General features: G+C 36.1%; 1 protein-coding gene across 4 annotated transcripts in view; it reads right to left on the bottom strand.

Annotated features, from left to right (window-relative positions):
• Window positions 1-6,754: 6,754 nt before the first annotated feature.
• Window positions 6,755-24,312, bottom strand: part of Fgf13 (fibroblast growth factor 13) — a 471,678-nt gene continuing 454,120 nt past the window's right edge. For all 4 annotated transcript variants that reach the window (XM_048335843.1, XM_048335844.1, XM_048335846.1 and 1 more), the window contains 2 exons: window positions 9,094-9,292; window positions 6,755-7,641 (listed from right to left, as the gene is read on the bottom strand). In XM_048335843.1, the coding sequence (XP_048191800.1) occupies window positions 7,505-7,641; window positions 9,094-9,292 (336 nt within the window). In that variant the 3' untranslated portion in view covers window positions 6,755-7,504. The remainder of the gene's footprint in view (window positions 7,642-9,093; window positions 9,293-24,312) is intronic.

The raw sequence follows: 24,312 nt of genomic DNA, 5'->3' as shown, positions 1-24,312 counted from the left end.
TGGATTGTAAGAGTGTTTTATATGTTCTGGATTTGAATCCTTTACCATGTATATTATTGTCAAGTATTTTCTCCCCTTGTATAGATTTCATTTTCTTCATATGAATTATAAAGCAAAATAATTTTTGCTTCTTTGTTCCACTTTTTTGGTAATATTTTAATTATCTTTAAGTAGCTGTACACAGGATTTGCCATTCAACAATCTCATTTTGATGAAGCAAATGTATTTCTTTTATTGCTTATGCTTCTGGTATCCTACTGAAAGAATATTTTCTTTTTTTTTCCAGTCATGGGGCTTGGGCCTGGGCACTGTCCCTGAGCTCTTCAGCTTAAGGCTAGCTCTCTGCCACTTGAGCCATAGCGCCACTTCTAGTTTTCAGGTGGTTAATGAATATAAGGATTTATTTTGTACTTCTAATTGCGTTACATGGATCTATATTGATTCTTACAGCTGTCAAGCTGTCTTGACTGCCGTAGCTTGCTTTATCTTTGTTTTTGTTCTGTTTTACTCACATTTCCCTATAAATTTCAGCCTAAACTCTTACATTTGAATTCAAAACAGCAGTAAAGATTTTTAGTGGAAATTGCACCGTCTATAGATTAATTTTGTGGACAATGATTGCTAGCTTTATGTGACAGTTTTGTTAATACCCATTTAATCAAGCATCAACATTACTGCTGGCACAAAGGTACTTTGTAGATATAGTTAACATGAATGAACAATTAATTGACGTGAAATAAGAGATTACCTTTGACAATGAGAATGGGTCTTATGCAATGAATGGATGGGCCTTGAGAGTAGAAACAGGTTTTCTGGGAATGAAGAGTTCTGTTTTGAGTTTCCCACCTAGCAACTGGCCTTGAAGATTTTGGACTTATCGACCCCCAAATCACATGAGCTAATTCCTTAAAATAAATAAATATGTTTATAAGTACATTCTTTTTCTCTCTTTCTCTGACCTCTTGCCCCATTGGTTCCCTTTTCTCTGAAAATCCTGAAGGAAACAGCTTATAAAGCCATCTTAACAATGTGAGCTCTTCCAGTGCAGAAGTACGCAGTTGTCTTCTTATTCAATGTTTTTTGTTCAACAGTGATTTATAGTCTTCAGGGTTTGATTCTTGCACTTCTTTAATTTTAAGTATTTATTTTGATGTTATTTTAAAATAATTTGTTTTCTTGATTTCATATTAGATTATTTATTGACAGGTTGTGGAAATAAGACATTTTTATGTCATGGTAATTGAACCGTGGGCCTTGCCACATTACCACTAAGCTACATACTATTTATTTTTGTATATTGATATTGTAACCTGTAGCATTACTATATGTATATATTAATTAATTTTTATAAATTTCTTATAATTTTCTCTATATAAATCATGTAATCTGATATAAAACATTTTACTTCTTCCTTTCTAGTCTAGATTACTTTCTTTTTTTTTTTTTATCAAATTGTACTAGCTAAAACTATAGTAAAATTTTGGGAAGAAATGAAGATAGCAGATATTCAGTCTTATTCCTAATGTTAAAGGAGTATCATTCAGTCTTCTACCAATAATTATGACTTTTTGGTTTTGTCCAATTCCTTTCCTCAACTTTAAATTCTCAGGTATGCTCAAATTTTAACAATTATTTTACCATAAAAGATTCTTGGGTATGGTCAAATAATTTTGTTTATCTATTGAGACAGGTAATTTTTTTTTTTTTTTTGGCCAGTCCTGGGCCTTGGACTCAGGGCCTGAGCACTGTCCCTGGCTTCTTTTTGCTCAAGGCTAGCACTCTGCCACTTGAGCCACAGCGCCGCTTCTGGCCGTTTTCTTTATATGTGGTGCTGGGGAATCGAACCTAGGGCCTCGTGTATCCGAGGCAGACACTCTTGCCACTAGGCTATATCCCCAGCCCGAGACAGGTGATTTTTGACATTGTCAAATCAAATTAATTTTCAACTTTTGGCAGTAATTTTTTGTGCCAGCCCTGGGGATAGAACTTGGGGACTAGGAGCCATCTCTGAGATTTTTTTTTCCTCAAAGCTGTGCTCTATTACTTGAGCCACAGATCCACTTGGTTTTTTTGGTGATTCATTGCAGGTAAGAGTCTCATAGACTTTCTTGCCTGGCCTGGCTTTGAACCATGATTTTCAGATCATGTGTGAGCCATTAGTGCCTGTCAGTAATGGGATTTTTACACTTTAACAATTAATATTTTTCCTTTATTTATTTATTTATCTATTTATCTATTTATCTATTTATTTATTTATTTATTTATTTATTTATTTATTTATTTATTGGCCAGTCCTGGGTCTTGGACTCAGGGCCTGAGCACTGTCCCTGGCTTCTTCCCGCTCAAGGCTAGCAGTCTGCCACTTGAGCCACAGCGCCGCTTCTGGCCGTTTTCTGTATATGTGGTGCTGGGGAATCGAACCTAGGGCCTCGTGTATCCGAGGCAGGCACTCTTGCCACTAGGCTATATCCCCAGCCCCTCCTTTAGTTATTTTAAAAATAGGATCTCATGTTCATATCCTGACTTCCCTGTACTGTTTGTGCTTTCTGTGTAGCTACAGCTAGAATAGCAGTCACACACCATCATACCCAGTATTTATTTATTGGTTGAGATGTGGGAGGGAATCTCACAAAAATTTTGCCTGGGCTGGCTTCAAACCACAATTCCCCTGAGTAACAAGAGTTACTTGCTACTTGTTACTGAGTAACACGGAAGTAACAAGGGCTATAAATATGAACCACCAGGACTGTCTGAGAAGTGCTTCTTTAGACATCAATGTTTCAAATTTTCATGTACGAATGAAAATCATCAGTACTTGACTATCAATGTTTGAATTGTTTTATGTAACATAATGTCCTCCAGTTCCATCCATGTGGCCACAAATGATATCATTCTTTTCTGGAGCTAAAATGTATTCATACACACACACACACACACATATTCACATTTTCTTCTTCTATTAATAAGCATCTATTCTATATTCTAGCTATTGTTAATATTGCTCTGGAGATCCTTAGGGAGCTATTTTATACTGTACTAGTTTAATTTCCATGTCATTGCTATATGCAGTACTTAAAAAATAAACTTAACACTTGTCCCTAGGTTCAATTATTGTCTTATTTCATATCAGTGTATTTCAGGTTAATAATAAAATCAGCAGTATACAAAACAGTCTTACATATCTATTCTGTCTTCCTTTGTTCAGTCATTGGATAGGTATTGCATTTTTATGCATTAAAAGCAAATCAAAAGCTTTAAAGCATTCATCACATTCTAAGTTTTATCCTAATATATCTGATCAGTATAGACTGAGCATTTGTTTTCTTTTCTTTTCTTTTTTTTATTCAATTTTTTATTATCAAACTGATGTACAGAGAGGTTACAGTTTCATACATTAGGCATTTGATACATTTCTTGTACTCTTTGTTAGACTGAGCATTTGTAGAAAGAACCTGTGTATTTGGTATCTAGTACAGTTTTAGCCACAAGATTTTATACTGATACTATACAAGATATTATATATTATACTTAGTGAATGTAACTTTAAGGAACTCTGAAGGTGTATTTAAACAAATCTATCTGAAAGAAATATCTGTAAGAAATAATGTGATTTATTTAGTATTCTGTCTCATAACCTACATACGCACGCACGCACGCACGCACACACACACACACACACTTCCTGATATGCAATATCTTGTGAATGTAATAGTCATGTGTTTTGGAATGCTCTTAAGATCCACAAAACTCATTGTCCAAGATGTTCTTTTCAGGGCTGGGGATATGGCCTAGTGGCAAGAGTGCCTGCCTCGTATACATGAGGCCCTGGGTTCGATTCCCCAGCACCACATATATAGAAAACGGCCAGAAGTGGCGCTGTGGCTCAAGTGGCAGAGTGCTACCCTTGAGCAAAAAGAAGCCAGGGACAGTGCTCAGGCCCTGAGTCCAAGCCCCAGGACTGGCCAAAAAAAAAAAAAAAAAAAAAAAGATGGTCTTTTCAGCTGTATTATATTAAAGGGAAGATTATAGTAGTTTAAATTTCAGAACTAGTTCATTCTGTTACTGAATTTAAAAAAAAGAATACTTGGTTTGTAAATAGTTTGTACAAGGGTATTAGTAAGAGAGATTTTCATATGTGAAGAATTTAAAACTGAATAGTTACTTCCAATTGGAGTTTCCCTTTATTAATCCCAGTAAGGAAAGAAAATTTTCCTTTTCCTAAACCCCAGAATGCTTTTTTTTCTCCAGCATTGACTCAGCTTGAACCCATTTATCTATGTGTGAATGCTTATATCCAGGCCTCAGTACCATGTGGTGTAGCATTGACAGTTTATAAGGTAATAAATATCCATAATACAGCAAGCTGAGCAATTGCTTAAGAGAAGCTGAGCTATTAATCATTGCCCTGTACATTTCTTTTACTCCCACTGTTAACTTTACATAACACCTAAACAAAATTATTCTGAGAGCGTATGCGATTACTGAGAATAGAAAACATGTGCAGACATGTTAACATATTGGGCCAAACTTGGTTCCTTGTTACTATGTACAAGTGTCACAATTGATAGAACAGCTTCCAAAGCCAGAAGGGCCTGGATTTATAATTTTGCTGCTCTAGTCTCCTAATTGAACATGGTCAGTCTCCTAGAGGAAAAGAATAGAGCATCTCTAAGTCCTTTTGGCTGTGTGCCTGAGGTCCCATGTGTACAACGTGTCTAGATGAAAGATAGGAGGCAGTTTGAAATCAAAATGAAAAAAAAAGTAGATATTGAATTGAGATCTTATTAGTTTAGAATTCTAGAACTGAAAATTTCTTGAAGAATGATCTCATAGAAAGCACACAGGGTGGTACATGCTTATGTTCCCAGTTACTCAGAAGGCTGAAGCAGGGCATTATTTGACCACAAAAATTCAAGAGCAGGCTCAGGCCCACTAGAATCTTGTCTACCTCATGTCTACTCAGCCAGAAACTTGGGTTGGAGGAAGGTGATGGAGGGGTAGCAATTGGAGTCTTCTACATCTTCCAGATGGTCCTGATAGGTACAAAAGTCTGAGCAATAATCGTTTGCAGTGTTTTCCAAAATTATCTGGAAATAGAATCTTCTTTTCAAATTTCATCCAGCATGTGGTAGGTATAATCTTCTCTATCAAGAAAATGCTACTGACTGATTTGTACACAGCAATGAAAGTATATAAAAGTGAGATCTGAGAAGCATTTTTGTTTATAATTTTCTTTAGATCATCACCTTCTGTTTAAAACAGCTAGAGGACACTCAGAAAAGGACTCACAGAGAACTCTTCCTGGGTATTTATGTCAAATTTCTTTTTATGTCAATTTTCGTGAGCCATCACAATGCTGGTTAGGTTTCACCAGAATATATACTTCATTTCTGAATAGTGGGGAAAAATACCAAGCAAACCAACTAGTCAGTAACCAAACCTTAAATTCGTTGGAGAAAAATGGAGACAATGCAGTGACACTTCTCTCTACTGCTAGAAATCAGAAAGACTTATTAAGGAGAGGTGTTTAGTGAGTTTACTGGTGGTTAAAACACATTACAAGGCCTCCTGAGGTCCAGCTTCACCTCATATAGATGTGCTTTATAGCTGCAGTAGGTCGACATGGCTTTAGATGAAATCACATGGTAACTGTGTAAGGCCAAGTAAAGATCTCATACCGAATGTGTTCCAAACATCTTGGAACTAGGCAGCCTCTTCTCTCTGCAAAAGCATGTTGCTTAGGCCACAGTAACTATCTGACACATACCATACCCTGTAAAGCACTTCTTATGGTTTGTTCCACCAGTCTTGCAAAGTGTGCATCATTAAGAAAGAGCAGCATTGGGGATGTAGAGTAAAACCATCAATGTCAATCTATACATTGTCCTTTAGCTCTCAGAGGTGAAAAGGAGTTCAGATATTTAATATTTTCTCTCACAAAGAACAAGAATGTTTGATGAAGAAGGACAAATCACATGGTGAGTGGTAGAGAACTGAGAATAGTACAACTTACATTTTCATTGAAACGTTTAGTCCCCGAACAGCATTGAGAATTCTAATACCAACCTGGTGTCATAAGATTAAGAAACACTTTATACCACGTTCATGTTAACATGAATATCTAGCCTGTAGGTTATTTGAAGGCAGTGACATTATGTATAAAAATTCAGTATGTAACTCCAATTTCTGATATATTTGATAACATACTGCATACTCAATAAACACACACTCAAGGATTTTTTTCTTTGAATGAATATAAAGAGTTTATTCGGTGCGTATTTGGGTATACAACAACAAATATTAAACAACTTTTTTTAACTTTTTGTGCACAGGACAGAAAACTGCCTGTACATACTATGTCCATTTTGGAACACAGATTTTAACAATTATTAATGCACAAAATCTTACATATCATGCAACTCTATGCCAAGATTCCAACTTTCTTCCATGCAACAGATATGAAGATCTAAATGGAAACCTAGCTAAGTCTTAAACACTTTTCCAGTAGCAAGTATAATATATGTTTTTAGGGGTTACCAGTCTTAGTATTTCCTTGTACACAATAATCACGTGCCAAATACAATGACAAGAGGACTCATAGATATACACATAAGACATTTCTTATTTTAACAACACAGAAGACATCACAGTTCCACAGTTCTTACCTGTACACAAGAAGCCACAACAATAGTTTAACATGATACACAAATGGAATTAAGAGAAATCTACACTTGAGGAGGATCTTTTCTTTGTAAGTTATCTTTACTGACTGAGGTTGACTACAAAACTCAATTTCTACGCACAAAGTACAGCACAGAACTTGATCAGAATACTACAAATCTAAAAAAAAAAAGGTTAAATCACAACACTATTACCTTGAGCCTGAGATGCCAATTCAGATTCAACCCTGAATTTGGATGATTTGGATTAAGTGACATAGAGTCAATAGAACCATTGAACTTCAGAAACTGGAAAGTTGAGCTATATGAGAGTAAGGAGTACACTGAATCAAGCAGAAATAGAAAACATTAAGCCAAGAAAACAACACAGTTCACATAATTTTGTTTGCTTCTACAAACATTTAAGCAGAGAATTTTCTTTTCTTTCTATTTGTGGTTTAAGAATGACTGTGGTCTTTTAGATTTTCTTGGTTGCAGAACAAATTTTGATCAGCATCAGTGCTGTGAAATTTTTTGTTTTGGTTTGGTTTTAGTTTGTCATCCCCAAAGTATAGATGAGATGAAGAGAAAATTTGGCAGTCCTTCTCCCATATTTAGTTCATTGATAACACATGGCATTCTTTTGCACAAGCTCACTCTAAATTTATGGGGCTTTAGTATGGATGATAACAAGGTCTAAAGGCAGATAGAATAGTGAACTCTGCCTGTATGTTTGGTAAACGTCATTGACAAATTTGAACTTTTTGGGTGAAGGACTGCTAGAAGAATTCAACAGCACCTGGAGGTAAGGTTCTGTTACAGAGCCCTTGTTTTGCCCTCACTGGCTACGTTGATTCATTGTGGCTCATGGATTTGCCTCCATTCAGTACGCCGGAGACACTTCTGCTCTTGGTCGGGGTCCCACTTCCGGATCGGGAGAACTCCGTGAGATCGTGCAGTGACGGCTCCTTGTACATGGCCACTGGAAAACATATAAGGAGGGTGGAAAGCCTTCAAATGGGCAGATCTGTATATGGTATTCTTGAAAGTTGCTTAAAAAAATTGATTTTAAGCATACTCCAGACAAAATTAATAGGTATAGGAGGCAAAGTGTATGTTAATGTACTCAATTTGTCACTCCACAGTATGAACTTATTCCATATGTGACATAGATGTGTATATGTATATATACATACAAACTTATACATATAGGCACACATATACATATATATTACATATATAATTTTTATTTGTTGATAAAATCAACTTAAAAATGAAAAAGAAAATAAGAATGAACGGAACTCATTGTTAATGGACATCCCATTCTGTTCCTCAATGTTCTTCTACTTAACTAGACTTTTATGCAGTAAACCAAGCATGAAAAGTTCAGTTTTCATATATTTGATAGAGAATGGATGAGATCAAATTAAGGAAAATATCATGTTGTTATGTAGTGTATGTTTTGAATGCCTAACATTTACCATTTATAATTATTTATGGGAAGTTCAATGAAAATGTACTTAATAAAGCTGTTGGAAGTTTAAATGTGGTCAACTATATACTGTGTTAACCAAATATTAAGCTAGAACATTTTAAAACACTGCTTTCTATCATAATTTATAATGAAACTTTATAAAAGGCGATTTTAGTATAATTTTTCACTCCATTAATGGTAATTTTTATTGCTGGGCTATAAGTAATACTAGCTTTATTCATATTTTATAAACGAATTTAAGGTACAGTAGATATTTAACCACTTCAATAGAAGAAGTGAAACAGGAAGCTCAGACTTGAAACTTGATAGTGTAGATCAAGAAAAGGAACTGTATAACTCATAATGTTCACTACATTAAACCCATATTATAGTCCTAGGCTAGGTAATCTCTGTCTTTTATCATGCCTCAATACTTTTGAAATTATTATCATCTACAGCCTATTCCGATTGTTCACCTTTCTAACTAAGTTTCAACCTATTAGAAATCACTGGAAAACAAAGTATCCATGAATTCTTAAGACTATTGTTGGGGCCTTAGAAAAGGTTGAAAAGACCTTCCTCCAGTATGTTAGGGATACACACATTTTAACATCTCCGTTTATCACGGCTACCAGTTTTTACTATTGTCATGTAATTTGAGGTTCTGAACTATCCTGAGTTGGAAAGGTGGGTACTTCCATCTAAATAAGGTGATACTAAACACAGATGTTCCACTGTAAAAATAAAAATCACAATGAGTAGATGCTATTCCCAATGTGTTATTGTCTTCATGATTTTTTTATATTATTGACTTCATGATTTTGAAGGCTATAAAATGTTTGTATACTTCTAAGTGCTTTAATGTGGAATTAAGTTCCATTTTCAACAATATAGTAAAAACTTAATTTAAACGACTATATTTGATAACATAAGCCACAATCCCTACAGAATCAAATTTACCTTTCAGTGGTTTGGGCAGAAAATGGGCTGCAGGTTTGTTTTTCTTCACGTGGTTGCCTTTCATAATCTCTCCTTCTTTGTTCAGACCTAGGTACCACCCTCGGCCTGACTGCTGCTGACGGTATATCATTGATGAATATGTCACGTAATAATTTTCAAACACTGATTCTTTGAATTTGCACTCAGGTGTGAAATGCTCCTGCAACAAAAACAAATAAACAACCCTTGATGCTTAAGGTAATGAATATGTAGAACAATTGCCTTTAAGGATTGTAGGACATATTTAGTTAGTGTATGTGTATAACTAACATGCCCTGTTTTAGTAGCATAACAAGTGTTATTGGAACCTAACAAACTAAATAACACTTCACACAATGCTTTAGGGAAAAAAAAATCAATGACTGTCTCTCTTTGTAGTAAGGGAAGATAAGAAATAACCACATAAGTACAATATGCTGGAAAATACAAGAGCTAAGGACTGAAAAGACAAGTGCAGGAGGCTATATGGAACTTTATTTACTTCAAATATAGAGAAAATAATCTTTGTACCTACATTTCACAGATTCTCAAGTTATTTATTATACATTATGGTTGTCATATGCCTGAGGCTAAATCTGGTGTCACTGCTTTTACTTCTAAAAGGATGCTACAAAGAAAAGCTGTCTTTTACTTTCAGGTAAACTAAATTGATTTTTATAGATCATTGGACCTTGACTTTTTAACGAAAGGAAAAAAAATGCCCCCTCACTCCATCTTTGCCTTACAGTAATATTTACAAGCAAATCAATATGAAAGCAAGGAAATTACAGCAATTCTACAACCATACATGAGACAGCAGCCCAGGGTACTTTGAACCTTGGAATGTGATTTTCTGTCATTTCCTTAGGACTGAGCCAATTCAAATGAAGGGCTCCAAACATGACAGAATGTTTGAGGGAAATCCTTAGCATATTCTTTTTGGCATCTGTGTGGCATGCACTTACACATGCAATAAGCAACCACTAAAATGATCATTTATACATCAAATGCAATGAACAACAGATTTTAAATAATCCATATTATATCAATGTGTCCACTTAGAGGGAAAGATAATGAGAAAAATGGTAACTGGACTCCATTCAATAGAGACAATCCATGGTGCTGCCAGATTTTTCCTAATTTTACTGTGCTTTTATCAGCTGTTGATAGAATCATCAAATCATTTGAAACCTTGAATTGCATGTTACCTCAGCCACCAGTCTTTCTTTAATTTTTTTACTCTTTTACAGTTTCATACATTAGGCCATGGGTACATTTCTTGTACTATTTGTTACCTCCTCCTCATTCCCCCTCCCCCGCCCCCTTTCCCTCTCTCCCCATGAGTTGTTCAGTTGGTTTACACCAAATGGTTTTACAAGTATTGCTATTGGAGTCCTTTGTCTTTTTATCCTTTGTCTCTCGATTTTGATATTCCATTTCACTTCCCTAATACCAGTATATACAGTATCCAGGGTACTCAGATGAGATACAGTGATAGCGCGGGTACAACCACAGGAAGGGGATACAAGAGGATCATCAAGAAACAAAGCTACTGTTTCACATGGCATGTTGAAAGTAGTTAAAACTGTGATATAACAGTGGTTTCTATAACATGGAGTTCATTTTACTTAGCATCATATTGTGCATTCATAAGGGCATAGCTATTGGGCTCTTGTGATCCTCTGCTGTGACTAGCCTAAACCTGTGCTAATTATTCCCTATGAGGGAAACCATAGAGTCCATGTTTCTTTGGGTCTGGCTCACTTCACTTAGTATAATTTTGTCCAAGGTTTTCCATTTCCTTATAAATGGGGCAATGTCATTCTTTCTGATAGAGGCATAAAATTCCATTGTGCATATGTACCACATTTTCCTGATCCATTTGTCTACTGAGAGGCATCTGGGTTGGTTCCATATTTTAGCTATGACAAATTGTGCTGCGATGAACATTGTTGTGCTGGTGGCTTTAGTGTGTTCTTTTTTGTTGTCTTTTGGGTAGATGCTCAAAAGTAGCCACCAGTCTTTTAAGAAACACTTTCTTCATTTTCATACTGGCTATCATTCTAAACTGTATACATCAGCTGAGAAAAATGTTCTGAAGCATTTAAAATCACTCCAGCAAACATGGACACATTCCTCAGTTTTTCTATAAAAGTTAAGGACCCAAACAATTTTCTTTCCGCTTTTCTTGGAATTCATAAACTCTGCTCCAGGCAGTAATTTGACTTATTTCTCCTTTTGTTCTCTAGAATACATGGGGCATGGTATCTATAAGGGGTTATTTCAGGGTAGGTGAGTCTTTGTTAGAGCTGCCTAGGATTCATAAAAATTCCAACTTTTCAGGGACAAACATAGATCTAGTACAAGTACCTGCAGTAGGAAGTTGAAGTGTTCTATTTGTGGACTGTGAAAAGGATTCCTCAACACAAGTATGCTTACAAAGAAATTCGACTATAGTGTTTAAATTTCCTCTGATAAACAGAACTGCATAGAGATTGATTTTGTAACTGTCAGGAAGCATTGGAAAATAAATCTGGTGAATAATATGTAAGATCAAGGTGGATGAGTGATACTGTTTAGTTGCATAAACAATATATAGTTCAATAAATGATGTGAATTTTAAGGGTAGGTCTCCCAAAAGTGCTGCATTTAGCATCTTGGGTAATAGTAGCATTCATTTGACATTCCATACACAATTGTTAATGATGCATTATGAACTTGGGTGATACTAAAAATTCTCAAGGAAATATTGCATTTCATCAGACACCTTAACATTTCATAACACCTTTGCTTTCACTGAAATGCTCTCCAACCCAGGATGCGGGTTCTTCATCTCCCATTGTCACTGCTACTAGTCTTCCATGTGCCTTCTTGACTTCTTCCCTGAATTGTTGGAACAATTTTCTACCTAGTCTTTTCTATACTGCTGGAAGATTTGCCTTCCTAGAACAAAAATCCCCTTCTTCAGGAACTTTAAATAATTTTACCTTGTCTAGTTTATAGTAAGAACAACAACTGACTTGATGAGGCATTAAAATCCTCCAGTATTCAGTCACTATCATGCCTTCCAGTGTTGTCAGAACCCTATATGCCTTCCCAGGTGCCATTCATATCATTTGGTTAGAATGTCATTCCTCTATTCCCTTTTCCATTGGTTTATGTATCATTCCCTAAGACTGTTAGAATAGGTTATATACATACATATCTGTGGTCTTAGAAACTATCTATATATCAGTAGCAAGGCCTGAGATTAGCTTCAGATGGCCAGGAACTTATCTTACTTATTTCTAAATCTCTTTCCCCTCTCAAAAATTATAATTCATAATGCCTAGATAATGACAGACCACTCCATTACTGGATCACTGAATTACTGGTGGTAGAATTGTAATTTCAGAGATTTCTATTCAAATATTGAAATTCAGACACGGACACCACCAACCAGTTAAAAATCTGAAGGGAATTTCCTTAAAACCACAGAATAAAATCAGCCATATGTAGGAGGCTGCCATTATATGGACAGATTCTGCATAGGGTGATTTAATATCTGTTAAGAATAACATAGCGCCTACAACATTATGAGGAAAACTTGGCAATCGTTATACTATTGGAAAATGACAAAAAAAAAAGGACTCAATGAACTGAATTATCTGTCACATCCTGGCAATTTCTTAGTCATACACACTAAATCTGGACTCAAAGCTCTTTAGAGAGAGGAAAATGAGGCCAAAAAAAGAATGTTGAAACAACGAAAGGAGTGTTCTGTTCTCTGTGTGTGACACTGATTCTATTCGGTATTGGAATGAGTTGGCAGGAGGGGCTTGGTTTTTACCAAATGTCATAAAATGACAGCATGCTACCCAATACATGATGGCCTACCAAAAGGGGATAAGGTTGAGTTGCATGTCCTTGTCTTGACAATGATTCATAGGAATTGGATGTGACCCAAGCTGGGGAAACCCTATTCCAGGAGAGCAGGCAGACATATGCTAGGGAATAATCCAATTTTGGTGGATTTGCAGATGCTTGCTCAAGCTTACTAGTGCCTAAAAGAAGGTGCCATAATGGTCTTGGCATGAATGAAGACAGTAATCACTGTGCTACTAGTTTAAGCACTGGGTAAATATCTGCTATAAAAATTCGTGAATAAGTTTAAAAGATGTAACATATTCTGTGCACAATCACTAAGCAATTCCTTGGCAGTACAAAATAAAATATGCCTTGTATCTTATAATCTTCCATGCACTGATTTCTCTTAAAAGTTGCTTACCTCCCTTGCCTGTCTGTGCTTTATGAGAAACAATGTCTTTTTAGCTCATAGAATAATTAATCTGTCCCTAATGTCTTTCATCTGTGTAATCATCTCCCTTTAAGGCTCAAGGTTGGTATCTTCTCACTGAATGTTGAAAATTGTGTCGATAGAATCCATTCCAGCTTATAACAGTAATATTTTCAGAAAGAAATGAGGACTCCCCATTTTCAGAACATATGGATCCAGGAGTAAAATCTAACACTACTTTTTGCCAATTTATTTCCACTATATCAAGAGAGAAATAATTCTTTAGAGGTTGAAATATCATTGAAAAGAAGAAAGCACGTTGAAACCCTACAAAAATAGCACATAGTAGTTATGCATTGGGGAATTGTTACAATCACAGATACTAATGGTCTGCTGTCCTTAAGGCAGATTGTATATCCACCTTGACTTTGAGAGGCCAGTGACAAAGACAGGAAAATCAGTTATGTTGAATGTATGTGCAAACAATCACAAGAGCCAAGGTGCAGCAGAAACTCGTTTGCCTTAGAACAAAGGACTTGAGTCTAGTGTAATTTGCTCTTCTTTGTTATAATCTGCAGAAGTAACAGGGTGTACTATTGCCCTGGACACTGAAGACCAAGGGTGAAGAGAGTACAGTATCTTTGACCTGATAGAATTGGAGCCAAGAGGTCAAAAGAAGTGTAGCTGTGATGGTGAATTTTCTGAAGAGTGTCCAGCAAAGGCCATGCCACTGAGTGTATAGCTATACTACCCAGGAACCATAATCAAAAGAAGGGAGCTTAAATAAATCTGTATACCACATAAATCATCCTAGTATCTTAAATACACCTGCATACCCAAAAAACACACACCATTACTAACTACTTACTGATTAAAACTACTAATTTGGAAAACATAAGTTGTAATAAAAGGTTTTCATCCACCTCTCCTGTTCTTCTGTTTTCAACTGTGATACCACTACTAGGATGGCAGTGTTTCATTTGAGTCCGGGTCTCTCAGCAGGGTTTGAGAAGCTTTGATGACTGCACTATAGCCCACAAATGTTTCCTTTTAATACATTTCATTACAAACCAATAGTTTAAAATGAGCTGCACTTATTCCCTTAGGTCCAGAGGTAGTAAAGTGTCTACAGAAGTTATCTATACACAAACTGGCATTGCCATTATTAGGATGACTGTATTACCCAATACATATCATCTTTCACATATGTGTGTACCACTTACAAGGAACATATCCAGGTATAGAATACCGTTTGCCAATATACTTTGTTCTATGCACATGAAATATTTTTAGAACATGGAATCAAAAAACAGTTTATAGATATGAGTATATGGTATAAAAGAAATTCTGACAAGGGTCCTAGAAAGAGGATTTTCTCTTTTCAGCATGTACTATAAACATATTTCAACTTATCTATTCTTTCTTCACAGCTCCCTTCTCAAGTTGAGCCACATTTTCAGTGGCCTTATCTTCCAACTAATTTAGCAATTACCGCCAATACCAAGGGTTATTCTTGTTCTGAACCATACTCTGATGATAATTAATTTTCTAGATTTAAAGGGAGCAGGTTATCTCAGTAGATCTGACTTGTGGGAGCAAACAATTCCCTAGCCTATTGAAAATCATATGCAGATTAAAATCAAATTCCCCACTCTTTAAAAAACTATAAATGGAATTTTAAAATATAAATTATACTCATGGGGGTAACACGGTAACAACCAATATTCTCTAGATAGACTGCCCCTCCATCAGTGATCTCAAAATGTAGGTTTAATTATTATATTCAGGTCTTTGATGTTCTCTCCCTGGGTATATTTGATGTGAATAAACTTCATTATTACTGAGTTCAAAGCATAGAATGGGACAGGTTGGGGAAGAGGGAATCAATGTTCATGCTTTACATTTTAGCAAGCATAATTAAATTTTCTTGATAAAAAGAGGATGGCTTGTTTACTCAGATATCCATTGGACTATGTGATACATGAGGGCAGCTCCTGATTTGTCTCACAGTACATGGTCAATACATATGGGACGAAATAAATGGATCTAAAATGGGAAGCAACATGGAGAGACTTTGAAATCTCCTTTAAATGAATCCACAAAATGATTACATGTAGCAGTACATCTTCCAGATGAACACAAGTCTCTTGTAATAAAGGAGACAGACAACTCGTACCTTGCCTATTTAGAGTAGAAAGAACAGGTAACAAAAAGAGAAATGGGGTTCGAAGATAAATTCAATTCAAAAAGTGGAAAGAGGGAGGAGAGAGGGTCTTAGAAGTTGTAAAGATAAAAAGAGGAAGGGAGGAAGTAAAGGAGGGAGGAAAGAGAGTAATAAAGGCAGAACTGTGCTTAAGCTACAAGTAAGAATAAAGAAATTTCCTGGCAACTGGGAAATAGTCATTTAGGCACACAATGTATACTCTTGGCCTTTGGATCTTGAAATAGTTAAACATTTCAATTAAATTCGTTTGGCCTGAGATTTAAGATAAAAGACCATGAACAAAAAGTCCAGTTCAATTTGAGAGCAGAACAAAATAAGCACTAACAAATGAGTACTTGCAAAGGGGGTGGGCAAGCAATGAGGGGTAGACATTGAAAGAGGAGGGGGGAGAATGAAGCCAACAATTTATTGTATGTGCCCCAACATTGAGAAATGTAAGGAAAGGAGTGGGTCTAAGGGGTTGAGTTTGTTGATGGGGGTGACACTCATCAAGATGCATTGTAGGGGGCTGGGGATATGGCCTAGTGGCAAGAGTGCTTGCCTCCCATACATGAAGCCCTAGGTTCGATTCCCCAGCACCACGTATACAGAAAATGGCCAGAAGTGGCGCTGTGGCTCAAGTGGCAGAATGCTAGCCTTGAGCAAAAAGAAGCCAGGGACAGTGCTCAGGCCCTGAGTCCAAGGCCCAGGACCGGCCACAAAAAAAAAAAAGATGCATTGTATTCATATGCTGCTTTGATAAATGATATCTCCCTTGTACAACTACTTAAAGATTAAAGAAAAGTCTAGTTCGGCTAACTTTATCTGGTTCTTTCATGAGAATCCAGAGGACATATAGGAAAAAACCCTGAAAACCACAGTGCTCCATAAAAATGAAATGTGGGATTAGTTTTCATAATACCTGCCCAAGAAACAAGGACAAAATAAATTCTCTTTGGTTCTCAAGGTTTTTTTTTTTGAAATATGCAATCAATTTATGAGGGAAAATATGCCTGTGTGTGTTTTATTAACATGGAAGAATATAAATTCTTCCCCAAATGAGGACTGCACAGGAATTACACTTCCCTTAGCATTCTTCTGTAAGTTTGGTTCCCAGAAATCTGTTTGGCTGCTTTCATTTTTCATTTCGGTTTGTAGAACACTGAAATGGCTGCAGTACCTCAAGTCACAGCATTAAAAAAGTGAGTTGTTAAAATAATGGGCCTCAGGAAACATCACACCACAGAATGAATCAAAAGTCCACTGGATAATTAGCAAGCATTTGAAGAAATGCAAATTATGGTTAACAACATGCACTTAGGACAATTTTTCCTCATGTGGCTATAGTGAAATTCCTTGCTAGCATTTTTATATTCTAAGTTATGTGCACAGGCATTTTCATTTACCCTGTTGCTAATCCAAAAAATATGCCAACAAGAGTATTTTTCCTCTGGTTTTCATAAACAAAAACTAGCACAATATTAAGAGATATTTTGAAAGCAGACCAATGGTCTGAGAAAAACAGAATTAGGAGCCAGATATGATTATATTTAAGTCCTACTGTTTGTTTTAGACCCCTATACCAATTCTTCTAGATTTTCATATTTCTATAAAGTAGTGTCATGAATTGGATTGTTCAGTCTCTCATTTAAAAATGCAATTTGTTTTATTAAAAAAAAAACACATAGAACTAAGCAAGGAAAAAGAAACTAAACAAATGCAATACATTTCATTTAGAAGTCCAAAAGGGTTATTTTGGTCATTATATAAAAGTCATAGAATTTATATAACCTTGTTAATCTCCAAGCCTGGCCAGCAAATAAAGTGTGGAATGGAAGCAAGTTGTAGATATTTGTGAAAGAGTAATGAGCCAGGAATTGAAGAACAGGCAATTAGCCCCAAATAGAATCAGAAGAATGAGGATTACCACATTTTACATAAAATGTGTTCAAGAGAATAAAATAACCAAACCCCAAATTTAAAAAAAGAATGGAATAAAAATGATCAGAACAAATATAAATGAAATTAACATGAAAAATATAAAAGAAAAATGAAATGAAGAGCTGTTTTTTCTAAAACATATATACCAACTCTAACCTGGACAAGAAAGAGTAAACACACAATAAAATAAAAAAGGGAGATATTACAATTGGTACCACAGAAACAAAATTATTATAAACAATTATACCCCAGCAAGTTTGATTAACTGGAGGTCAGGGATAAATTTCTGAATACATATCACTTATCAACATTGAATAATAAATGGAACCTGAGCAGACCAACAATAAGTAATGAGATTGGAGCAGGAATAAAATGTCTCTCATTAAATAATATCTAGGACCTGGAAGATCACTAATGAATCTTACCAAACATTAAAAAGAACTAATGTGAACTCCTCTTCATTCATTCCAAAAAAAATTGAAGAGGAGAGAATTTTTTAAACACATTCTATGAGGCCAGCATTATCCTAATACCAACAACTGCAGGCCAATTTTGATGACCATAGAGAGATGAAATTCTCAGTAAAACACTAGCCAACTGAATTCAACAGCACATCAAAAAACATATTCATCCTGGTCAAGTGAAATTTATCCTAGGGATGCAAAAATCATCTAACATATGCAAATCAATAGACATGATACATATCATCAATAAAGTGAAGACAAATATCACACAATGATCTCAATAGGTCCAAAAAGAATAAAAGTCTGCAATCCTGTATGATAAAAAACCATGGATTAAATTTAGTATTGAAAGAACCTATAAAACATAATGAAAGTCCTACCTAATAAGCCAGCAGCTAACATGACAAATGGGGAAATACAAAAGTTTTCTAAGTTCTGGACCCAAACAAGGGATTCCATTTTTACCAATTGTGTTCAACAAAAATGTGGAAGTAGTAGTCAGAGCAAAAGAGTCAAGAGACAGAAATAAATTATACCAGAATTAGAAAAGACAAAGTCAAATTTTCACTGGCATGTATAAAATACAATTTCTGTAAAAAACCTGTTAGAACTAACAAATGAAAATAGCAAAGGTATGAATACAATTTGAAATCAATATGCAGAAAGCAATAGCATTGCTAGTCACTGACTAAAACAAGAAATCAACAAAGCAATCACATTTTCTTTTTTAAAATATAAATATTTTATTTGGTAAATATTTTAGAAACACATTAAGTTAAAAGTGAGATTTGATACTTCTCATCACCAAAGATTAGTCTCTGTGTGCTTAACTTTAGGGCCTGGTCACTGTCCATGAGGGTTTTTTTGTGGTTAGCTTGCTACCACTTGAACTAAAGCTTCTCTTCACCTTTTTTTGTGATTAATTGGAGATAAAAGTCTCACGGATTTTTTTGCAAGGCTTAGCTTCAAACATCCATCTTAAGATGTCGCCTCTTGAGTAGCTAGGATTATAGGCATGAGCCACCAGTGCCTATCATGGTCATTTATTTTTTCTTTCCTTCTTCCTTAACTGGTAGAGAACTCAAAGGACAGTTGTGTTTCCTTCAAATCTTGCTATATTGTCTTGGTAGAGTAAGTGATACATTGTTGGGCCAAGATTTCTTCTCTTGCTTCTTGAATCTTATTACTTATCAGGTTTTATTTCTATCTCATGGCAGGTCTTCCTTTACTTGGTGCCTTTCTTTCTGGTTCATTATCATTGGCAGCTCTTGTGACAGGCTTTCTTGTTGTGGTTGATGTGACAGTTTTGGCAATCTGCTTTGTCACCTGAGTAGCTGATGGAGTCACTTTCATTGGCAGAGGCACTGTGGGCTGCACAACTTTTTTCTGTTTGTCTAACACTATTTTTTTCAGAACTCTGTCTTTCACCAGGTCGCATTGGTCTAGCATCACTTCCATTATTAATCTGATGCACCTCAGTGGAACCTCAGCCAAATAAACAGTGAAGGAATCCTCAAGGTCCGGACAAATTTTGGCAACTCTGCCCCAGGAACGCCTGCCTACCTGCCAATACTGGACAAAATTCAAACTTCCCAGCAATCACATTTTCAATAGCTACCATAGCTGAAACTACCTAGGAATAAATGTAATCAAAAGATATCCACAGGGCTGGGGATATGGCCTAGTGGCAAGAGCGCTTGCCTCGTATACATGAGGCCCTGGGTTCGATTCCCCAGCACCACATATAAAGAAAATGGCCAGAAATGGCTCAAGCGGCAGAATGCTAGCCTTGAGCAAAAAGAAGCCAGGGACAGTGCTCAGGCCCTGAGTCAAAGGCCCAGGACTGGCCAAAAAAAAAAAAAAAAAAAAAAAAAAGATATCCACAGTAAAAATAGAAAAACATTACACTAATTAAAAAAATGGACTTAAGTGTGAAATCTCAAACGATGAGTCCACCAGAAAAAAAAACATGGGGGAAATGCGTTGGGACTTTAAAAAGACTAGACAAGGATCTTTTGGACTAGAACCCAAAAGCACAGGCTAGAAAGTAAAGAATAGACAAATGGAACTACAGTAAACTTTAAAGCTTCTACATTACAAAGGAAATAATTATCAGAGAGAAGAAATAACCTACAGATTGGAAGAAAATATTTTCCAATTATCTATCTGACAAAAGCTTGACGTCCACAATATATTAGGAATTCTAGATTGTCAATAGGCCAAATTCAATAAATAACCAAATTAAAATAGACAATAGAACTCAAGAGAAGACACACATGGACAATAGGCATATGAAAATGCTAACCATCGCTAATGATCAGGAAAATTTAAGCTAAAACAACAATGAGATATAGTTCTGCAATAAGAATGGCTATTACCATCCAGGTACCAGTGGCACATACCTGTAATCCTAGCTACTCAGGAGGCTACGATCAGAGGATAATGGTTTAAAGCCAGCCTTGGCAGGAAGGTTCATGAGGCTCTTATCTCTAACTATCAAAAGAGCCAGAAGTGGGGTTGTGGCTCAAGTGGTAAAGCACTAGCCTTGAGAAAAATAATCTCAGGGACAGAACTGAAGTCCTGAGTTCGAGCTACAGGATTAGAACACACACACACACACACACACACACAATGGCTAGATTACTGAATGAAGGAAAAAATGGTGGGAAGAATGTGGAGAAATGGAAATAACATGTATATCAACTACTGAATGGATAAAGATAATAAAAATGTGTACATGTATAGAATCAAATACTATCCATATTTTAAAAGGATGAAATCTTTCCATTTGTAACAACATGGAAGGATGTAGAGATTATTATGTTAAGTGAAATAAGCTAACCACAGAAATATTACAGGCTGCTCCACCAAGATCTGCAATGTTATGTTTTATGAATATGTTCAAGAAACGAAGGGAAAATATGCCTTGTTATAATTTAAAATGTAACAAGGGATCTCATTTAGTGGAAATCTAAAGACAAAGTAATTGCTGGTCAGGAAAAAACAGTTCTCTTGGGGGAACAAACAAAATATTTGTATTCTAGTATGTGTGTGTTGGCTTTGGGGGCTGTACTGAGATTTGAACTGAAGGCTTCATTAACGCTTGAGCTAAGCAGCATTTTTTGCATTAATTCATTTTTTTTCAGGTAGAGCCTCTTTTTTTGTTCCAAGCAAAGGCCTCGGACCATGATATTTGTACCTATGCTTCCTGGATAGCTGAAACACAGGTGTATAACTTAATACCTAGCTTGTGTGTTGAGATATGGTCTGGCTACCTTTTTGCCCAAGCTAGCTTCAAACCACAATCCTCCCAATCTCTGCCTCCTGAATAGGTGGGATTATAGATGTGTGCCACCACACCCAGCCCTTGTATTGGCCTTTTAATAACCAGGCTGATCTATGTATTTTGAAAGGTGAATCACAAATTCGAGAAATGATTTTTAAAAATAAACCTTCCTGTTTTTTAGCTGGTTAGAATTAATGAGTGCCCAGAGGGTGAACATTTAGATCCTAAGACACTTTCTCATTTGCAGTAGTGTTTTGCAATGTAATAACTTCACAGTGAGATCTAAATCCATCTGCGAGAGAATGAGTTATGAAGGACTATAGTCATCACGAGTACAAGCTCACCAAGTAGTCCGTATCATTTGTAAGCAGATAACTGAAAATTGAAAAGCCTAGGAACATGGGAAAATTTCTCCCAGAGATCCAACCATTAGGCAAAGAAGAAACAGTCTTGTCTCCAAATCAATTGAAAAGCTCATGCAAGGCAGGTGGCCTATTGACACTAAAGTCATGTAGCAAGGTGGGTACAGAGAATCTTCTAGTGCTTCAGGAAACTTGGAGGAGTATACTTTGGATTTCTGTTGGATAGAGAACACTGTCCTTCCATTGCTGTAAAAGGTCTTATTGTACACATTAGCTATATGTGGGAGAGATACTTTCAGCAATGATTCCTTTGCAAAGGTAAAAATATACAAGCTTTCAGTTTAGACTTTAAAATAGCCCCAAATTCTAAAAGTAGTATTACTATGTGTATCAAGAAGCCCTGATGATACTAAAAGGGATTTCTCAAATAATCCAGCATTCATGAGCCAAATGACATTTCACTGTATTATTTTAATTACTAAGGCACAAAAGCACATTTATCCTTGCTTTTTTTGTTTTAAACCACTGTTTAACTACCTCTCATTTCTTAATGTAGGCTACTAATAAAAACAGGAATGAAAGATTGAATAGTACCTCACATTTGAGGCACATCTAATTTTCACATTTCCTACACCTACTTGAATGGCTGTGGCACTGTAGTGACAGAAAAGGGACAGATTAACAATGATGATGATAACAAAGGTAATGACTGTAATGGGTTTTGGTAGATCTTTTCTGGAAATTATTCTAAGAGCTATTGTTAGTATTGAAGAAATGGTATTAGAGATGGTAAGACATTGGAACTGGGCTTTACCAAGTTGGAGAGTGAATTTAGAGCAGGAAAGCAGCTCCTTCTACAGGAAACTGGAATCTCTTTAAGGTAGCTCATACTGTCTTAAGATAGGTCCTTGTCCCAGGGCAACCTGATATCTGATTGCTCCCTGGACTGCAAGATGAGGTAGTTCTGGTTGGGCTTAGGGCTTTGAGCTTTCTAGTTAGGCTCTGACCATGTTAGGTGAAGCTCCAGCCATTTTAGTTTTGTTTTTCAGTTTAGAGTCCTGTGTTTTGCCCAGGTTGGCCTCGGATATGACCCTGCCACCCGAGGAGCTGGGATTACAGCTGTGAGCCACCAGTCCAAACTTGTTTTTCAGATAGAGACTTGATAACCTTTAGTCCAATACAGGCTCAAAACTTGATCCTCCTATCTCCATCTCCTGAGTAGGGAGAATTGCAAGTATACATCACCATACCTGATTCCAGAAGAGTTTTGATACAATAGCCAAAGCAGCCAGAAATTCCCTTAGGCACTTCTTTCTCCACGATGGGCAGCTGCTTTGCATTTATCTTATGGAAATCTGGCTACTCGATATTCTCCTAAATCATGCCAAGATTCATCCAATCTTCATCTAAAATATTCACAACTGGACGTCAGCTTGTTTTGTTTCACTCTTCAGTAATTTTCTTTCTATATCATAATTTCCTTTTAAAGGAATGACTCCAGACCTCTCTTACGAATATAGGCTTCTAAACTACTGAAGTGAAGGTATAGGTGAAATGAATCTAGTGGGACTCATGTGCATGTGTGAGGAACACACAGAGAATGCAAACTAAAACAACAGACAACACAGAGAAAGGAAACACTGACTGACTTCTCCAAATTCCAAACTCCTGTGGACCTTGAGCAATTACTGACAAAGGTTTAACAGAGGAAGATGAGAAAATAAGTCATGTGTCTTTTGTATGGGAAGATAAATGATTTCTTCTCCGAATTCCAGCTATATATACAGCCCAGGATAAAAACTGAGACACTACTAGGTGGATTCTGTCTTTTGTAAAGTTAGTATTGGTGGGGAAACCAGATGCAGACAAAATCCTATTTCTTTGGGGGGTTTTCCTATGTGTAATGTATATCTGTGTCTGGAATAAAAGAAATGCAGGCTTTGAAAGAACTAAGGATTGGTGCAAAGAGGTCCAGTCAAAGGTCATTGGAACAAGACACTTTGACATATGAATGACACTATGAGAAAGTGAATCAGTCTCAAGGGACATACAAAGCTTAAATGTTACAGGAAGCAACACTACAGTTCTGTTTTTCCGACTTCACTTATTTTTGTTTATTATTTAATTTTATTGTCAAAGTGACATACAGAGGATACTAAGCGAAATTAACTCCAAGATATGGAAATGATTGGTTTTTCATTGTTGTTATTTTTAATGTAGTATGTGAAATTATATCTTTTTTCTTGCATTGTTTTTCCCTATGGTTTACCCCTTGTCACTGTATTTGATTCCTGTACACTGGATATTAAGTATATGTTTATCTGAATTAGGAAAGGCAAGGGGAACATCAAAATGGTGAGACAAAGGGTAAAAGGATAATCAATGCAACAGTGATACAACATAATATGTTGTAAACTAACTGTACAAGTCAGGGTGGATTGGAGAGAAGGAAAGATGGGTGAAAAATGAGGGAGGAGGTAACAAATGTGACAAGAAATGTACTCACTACCTTACATGTGTAAGACAACAGTTCTTAACAGCCAACTGTCATTAGCAACTGTGATGTTGTTGATTATCTTTGGGCCCTTACACTACACTCATGCACTCACTGCAAGGAGGTCAAAGTTTGAACATACATGTTTTGCAGGATTGCTTATACTGAGCATATG

This window comes from Perognathus longimembris, chromosome 28 (genome assembly GCF_023159225.1).
Source record: "Perognathus longimembris pacificus isolate PPM17 chromosome 28, ASM2315922v1, whole genome shotgun sequence".
NCBI classification, from domain to species: Eukaryota; Metazoa; Chordata; class Mammalia; order Rodentia; family Heteromyidae; genus Perognathus; species Perognathus longimembris.
The sequence above is the reverse complement of the archived record's forward strand: the minus strand, read 5'-3'. Positions and strand labels throughout refer to the sequence as shown.